The sequence below is a fragment of the Nymphalis io genome, chromosome 18 (genome assembly GCF_905147045.1).
Source record: "Nymphalis io chromosome 18, ilAglIoxx1.1, whole genome shotgun sequence".
Taxonomy (NCBI): Eukaryota; Metazoa; Arthropoda; class Insecta; order Lepidoptera; family Nymphalidae; genus Nymphalis; species Nymphalis io.
Genome location: NC_065905.1, coordinates 2,036,141 through 2,042,463, shown reverse-complemented (window position 1 = coordinate 2,042,463; position 6,323 = coordinate 2,036,141). Strand labels below are relative to the sequence as shown.

The window sequence follows — 6,323 nt, the reverse complement described above, 5'->3', positions numbered from 1 at the left end:
GGTACTATTTATTTATTATCAATATGGTTCGGGTGAAAATCTGCCAAGACATACAGTAATATGCCAATTGAACCCTTCCTACCGAAAACACCTTCTGCATACAGCGTTCTCAGTCATTTCCGGATATAACAGGAAATCCCAACGTAAAAATGAGGTCACAGAGAATTAAAGCGTAAGCAGGGAAATTATTTGGGATATTGTTTGAATAAATTATTCTCCACTTGGACAGCCGCAAAGGACGTGAAGTATGAATCGCTTCTAAGTACCGTCAACACAATGAGAGATCAGAACTCACAAATTTCAATATTCAAAGTTCGAAAACCGAAAAAATGCAGGATATCCAGGAATGAATAGCAGTAAGGAATGGAAAGTTATTGTAGTCACTTGGTGGCTAAGGTGCATAAAAAAAATTGCAAGCTTAAATGTCTGTGGGAGAGATTAAATAAATTTATTATTATCTTTTTGTACTCCAACCTCGGCAGGACCAGAGAAATATATAATATTTATTACATTTATTTATAACAATGAAATGTATAATATAAGTAAAATAGCTATATATAATAATTCCAGGAATTTGCAGGTACCTTATCTATATTGATTATGTTATAAAAAAATCCTGACAGGATGTATAAAAAAAAATTAGAATTTGTCACACATTTATTATTAATCATCATCACCTGGATCTGGCTCATCGAAATCCTTAATCTTTACATCTGCATCCTCACCATATTGTATGATATTGTCTATGGTTAACAGTATGTTGTCTATACTCTCTTCTTCCTTGATGTTGAGCGGGTAAAATCTAACAAGACTAAAGTTTTCTATAACTTCACCAATTGCCTCTGTGAGTTTAGCATACTTCTCGTGCCATTTTGATTTTGAATTTCTCATGTCTGCTAGTAATATATGGGGATCTGGATCTAAATAGCTGAAAGAAATAGTTTTTATTAAATAATGATATCACTTAACTAAGAGATAATAAATAATGTCCTCCAGACAGATTTTAGCCACGGCGGCCAATCATATTAATGTGCATAAGTATGTGCGCAAACACTCTATTCCTTAACTCTCATAGTCCGAAGGGACGCCAATCCGACACGACCGAAAAGAGTTCACACTTACGTAAACGCTTTACGAATTTTCCAAGGCACACAGGAATATAACTTTTTGTTGGCCTGACCTGGGATTTGAAACTAGGACTGAGGTCCTAGTTGGTCTGCGGCCTTATATCTAGTCAGTAGATCAACCAGGCAACTAAGAGATACTGTATATAATAAATGTTAAAGCTTTTGCTTGTAGTTTTTTTTAACTCAAGACACAGATAAGACTAACCAGTATCCTTATTATAAAAGAGAAAAGATTGAAAGAAAATCTTAATATAGCAAAAAAAAATCATAAAAAGAAACCTAAATAGCAGCATAAAAAGCATAATCAGAAAAATGAATAAAATAAAAACAAATTTACTATTTGTATGCCCAATATTATTGGTATGACCAATATTTATAGTTCCAGCTTTGGAGAGCACCTTAGGCAATAAGCGTTTCGCTAATTGTATACCTCTTAGTTTTATATAGCATGTTAGCTATACTCACTTATCAAGTTGTTTCCTAGCCGACTTGCTCAGTAGATCCATTTTAGTTAAAACGTTAACATGTGGCAGTTCTAAATTAACCATGACACTAAGAGCTGCCATTGTTCCTGTAACAAGATTTAAAATTTATATAAGGGGTCGTCCATTAATCATGTGATATTTTTAGCAACTTTTTAACCCCCTACTGGTGATATGTAGTAAGGTTTAAGAACCCCCCATACCCTAAACCACGTGTATTTAAGAGATGTTAACCACAAAAATGCGGCGCAGAAATTAAAAGCAGAAATCTTTTTTTTATTTACTGCCCCGCATTTTTGTGGTTACTGTCTCTTTTATGTACACAAAATTTGAAATTTCTGAGTCAACACATTCAAGAGTTATATGGTACCACTACCACTTTTAGGTCTTTTTTTTATATAGAATAGGAAGGCGGACGAGCATATGGGCCACCTGATGGTAAGTGGTCACCAAACGCCCTTAGACAATGGCATTGTAAGAAATTTTAACCATCGCTTACGTAGTCAATGCGCCACCAACCTTGGGAACTAAGATGTTATATCCCTTATGCCTGTAGTTACATTGGCTCACTCACCCTTCAAACCGGAATACAACAATAACAAGTACTGCTGTTTTGCGGTAGAATATCTGATGAGTGGGTGTTACCTACCCAGACGAGCTTGCACAAAGCCCTACCACCAGTCAATGCATTAAAATGTTATATAAGCTTCAATGTAGTACAGTCTCATAGAAAAGTTTAGGCTCAGGAATGTCATATGTCGGTTACTTCTGTCGGATAGTTTCAGCGACATCCAGGGACTGGTTAAAATTTTAATTTTAAAATTTGACTAACGCATAAAAAAAGAGAGGAATTAAGCTGTAAGTTTTAATACTAATAAAAGTCTATTAGGAAATTTAAATAACAAACCTGATAGGAATTTGGCACCATCAACCATAAATTGTGAATCTATCATGAATACAACACATATCCTAAAGTTCCAACGCTGAAGGGCATCTACTAGCTTCCGCATAACAGGCAGGTGTGTGTATAGCTCTATCTGTCCCGGACAGTCAAATAAAATATAGTCGTCGTCCACATCACCAAGCTGTTCCTCTAACCAGTCACAGTTTTCCAAGAGAGTTCTGTAATTAATGATATAAACATTTACATATTCATGATGAGAATTTTGTTAATTAATTTGTCTATTACTAAGAACTTTTAAACAACTTATCATTGTATACTTTTATGCATGTTAATCTTATAAAGATTAACTTAATTTACATTGCAGATGGATGTATAAAATTTAATACAATTCCAAACCATGATACTTGCTCTAAACAAAATACAAGTCCTCCATTTGGTCCAAACTGCAGTTCTTCATCTTCCATAGCATCGTCAAGATGAATTAATTCTCGGATATCTACAAGTGGCTCGTAATCGAAATGCTCTGCTGCTGGGTCCAAGTTAACTACTTCTATCACTCGATTTGTGTCGGTGGCATGGTTGACTATTGTTGAACAGTATGTTGACTGAAATTTATTACAAAAAAAATTAAGTGTACTGACATGTGCGAATATTCTTCTTCAATTGTTATATATACGTATGTTATACGTCATAAATTGTATATTATTTACCTTGCCACTGCCTGCGGGGCCAACGACCAATTGTGCATACCGCATTTTGTTTTGTTATTTAAATATGTGATAAAGGTTATGTTTATAAATAATATGTTTCAGTATGTTTTAACACAAATTATTACGTACATACATATTTTGACGATCGATCGATTTGCAAGAAACTACAACTTAATTTGATTTCAGAAGTTTAAATCTTTTAGAATTTAAATCTTTACAATATAAATGCCCTTCCATTTATGTAAAATGTATGTTCTAACTGTCAATGTCAATTGTGAGTAATTTAGACTACAGTATTATTTAAGTATTATTACTATTTTTTCTAAACGAATTACGTTTAGAAAAAATCCTATGGTATACATAACAGACCCTATTATAAATAATTTGTGGCAATTATTAGAATATAATTATTAGAATAGTTATTTTAGTTAAGAGACAATTGAAGTTCTGAATTCTAATATGTCTAATGTTTAAACAGTATTTATAAATTCATTTTTAAAGCTGGTTGGAAACTATAAATGTCCTTCGATTTAGATTTTCAAATAGTAGTTTGTCAAATTGATGTTTGTGGCTGATATAAAATAAAAATAAAAAAAAAGACTTTATTATAATGTCTGCGATTGGAATAGATTTAGGAACGACTTATTCCTGCGTTGGTGTTTGGCAGCATGGTAATGTAGATATTATAGCCAACGATCAAGGAAACCGAACAACGCCTTCATATGTAGCGTTTACCGATACGGAGCGTCTTATTGGCGATGGTGCTAAAAACCAAGTGGCCCTTAATCCTTGTAATACAGTATTTGATGCTAAACGCCTTATAGGAAGAAAGTTTGACGATCTTAAGATTCAGCAAGATCTGAAACATTGGCCGTTCAAAGTATTAAATGATAGTGGGAAACCAAAAATTCAAGTGACGTTTAAAGGAAAAACTAAACTATTTGCTCCGGAAGAGATTAGCAGTATGGTTCTAATGAAAATGAAAGATATAGCTGCATCGTATTTAGGAACTACAGTAAATAAAGCAGTAATTACAGTTCCCGCTTATTTTAATGATTCCCAGAGACAGGCTACAAAAGATGCTGGCAGTATTGCCGGTCTAAATGTCCTACGTATTATAAATGAACCAACCGCAGCCGCTTTGGCGTACGGGTTGGACAAAAATTTAAAAGGCGAAAGAAATGTATTAATCTTTGATTTAGGAGGTGGTACTTTTGACGTTTCCATTTTAACTATCGATGAAGGTTCTCTTTTCGAAGTAAAAGCAACAGCAGGAGATACACACCTCGGTGGAGAAGATTTCGACAGCCGACTTGTTAATTTTCTTGCGGATGAATTTAAAAGAAAGCATAAAAAAGATCTAAGCACTAACCCTAAAGCTCTACGTCGCTTAAGAACTGCAGCCGAAAGAGCAAAGCGCACTTTATCATCAAGCACAGAAGCCAATATCGAAATAGATGCATTATATGAGGGTATAGATTTCTTTTCTAGAGTGTCAAGGGCACGATTTGAAGAGCTTAACGCTGATCTTTTTCGAGTAACATTGGACCCTGTAGAGAAAGCGCTGAAAGATGCTAAGTTAAGTAAGAATTCAATCAATGATATTGTATTAGTCGGAGGTTCGACGCGTATCCCCAAGATTCAATCATTATTACAAAACTTTTTTAATGGTAAAAAACTTAATTTGTCTATAAATCCTGATGAAGCTGTTGCATATGGAGCAGCTGTGCAAGCTGCTATATTGAATGGTGAACGTCATTCCAAGATTCAAGATGTATTACTCGTTGATGTCACCCCACTTTCATTAGGCATTGAAACCGCCGGGGGCGTTATGACGAATATTGTTGAGCGTAACGCGAAAATTCCTTGTAAACATTCACAGACATTTACTACTTACTCTGACAACCAGCCGGCGGTCACGATTCAAGTATATGAGGGTGAAAGGGCTATGACCAAGGATAATAATTTACTTGGAACTTTCGATTTGACTGGCATTCCACTAGCCCCACGTGGCGTACCTCAAATTGACGTATCATTTGATTTGGATGCTAATGGTATTCTCAATGTGTCCGCGAAGGAAAATAGCACTGGAAAGACTAAGAATATCGTCATTAAGAATGATAAAGGGCGACTATCACAAGTCGATATTGATCGTATGGTACACGACGCGGAAAAATTTAAAGATGAAGATACTAAGCAAAGAGATCGCGTGGTAGCTCGTAATAAGCTTGAAAGTTATGTTTTTGGCGTAAAGCAGGCAATTGATGAGGCCGGGTCTAAGCTGGGAGATGCAGAGAGCTCTAAGGCTCGTCAAATATGCGATGAGGCTTTACGTTGGCTCGAAGGCAATGCGCTAGCGGAGACAGATGAATATGAATACAAAATGAAAGAAGTTACTGCAGTGTGTGCTCCTCTAATGAAGAAACTACATGGCGTTGGTTTGAGGTCCAGACAGAACACTGGGAACGACGGCCCGGTTATCGAGGAAGTCGACTGAACTGACTTTTAACTCCTTTCACATTTTATTTAAAAAAAAAATTAATAAAAGTAGTGAGAATAATTTTTATTATGTTCGTTTGTCATATTTCTAAAGTATTGATTTGATGTTTTTGTCGTTTTTTTAAACAAACAAAAATTACCCTGTTATTTAATGTTTACATACAATAAATAAATGTTTTGAGAAAATAAATAAAACAAACATTGATTAGCAATTTCTTTATTTTAATTTAATAACTTTAGAAACTGTTCAGAAAGAAGACAATGGTTTCAGCGTCATTATTATTAATATTATGATATGAACAATAATAATTATCGCTATAATTTTATTCCTATATTATAATAATGGAGATAACGCACGTAATCGCCTAGTCACTACAGTACTTATGTACAGTTTCATTTGCTACGTCATTTTCAACAGAATAATCAAATATAAGAGGCCAAAATACAATTATAAGGGGACCGTGAATATTTCATTCCTTAGCCAGAGTCTATCTAGATTTACAGATTAGAATAAAACGATATTGTTATGTTCAAAAAACTTCCGTTTGTCATAAATTTACCGTTTATTATAATTATTATTTGTCTTGATATGTTAATATTT

At 34.3% G+C, this 6,323-nt stretch overlaps 2 protein-coding genes across 2 annotated transcripts; one reads left to right on the top strand and one right to left on the bottom strand.

Annotated features, from left to right (window-relative positions):
- Positions 1-643: 643 nt before the first annotated feature.
- LOC126775583 (GPN-loop GTPase 3) lies at positions 644-3,470 on the bottom strand. The gene is made up of 5 exons (XM_050497624.1): positions 3,224-3,470; positions 2,922-3,118; positions 2,517-2,731; positions 1,593-1,698; positions 644-928 (listed from the first exon to the last, which is right to left on the bottom strand). Exons 1-5 carry the CDS (start codon positions 3,266-3,268, stop codon positions 664-666), a joined length of 828 nt encoding a protein of 275 aa, XP_050353581.1. The 5' UTR covers positions 3,269-3,470; the 3' UTR covers positions 644-663.
- A 328-nt stretch (positions 3,471-3,798) lies between these two features.
- Positions 3,799-5,926, top strand: LOC126775529 (heat shock protein 68-like). The gene has a single exon (XM_050497541.1). The coding sequence runs from the start codon at positions 3,834-3,836 to the stop codon at positions 5,718-5,720; it is 1,887 nt and encodes a 628-aa protein (XP_050353498.1). The 5' UTR covers positions 3,799-3,833; the 3' UTR covers positions 5,721-5,926.
- The last annotated feature ends 397 nt before the right edge of the window (positions 5,927-6,323 follow it).

What these genes read in the sequence shown, in the direction of transcription:
- LOC126775529 (XM_050497541.1), top strand. Translation starts at nt 3,834, where the DNA reads ATGTCTGCGATTGGAATAGATTTAGGAACGACTTATTCCTGCGTTGGT.
- LOC126775583 (XM_050497624.1), bottom strand. Translation starts at nt 3,268, where the DNA reads ATGCGGTATGCACAATTGGTCGTTGGCCCCGCAGGCAGTGGCAAG. An exon ending in GGACTTGTATTTTGTTTAGA is followed by an intron (nt 2,732 to 2,921) that starts GCAAGTATCATG and finishes CATTAATTACAG; the next exon opens with AACTCTCTTGGAAAACTGTG. An exon ending in TGGTGCCAAATTCCTATCAG is followed by an intron (nt 1,699 to 2,516) that starts GTTTGTTATTTA and finishes ATCTTGTTACAG; the next exon opens with GAACAATGGCAGCTCTTAGT.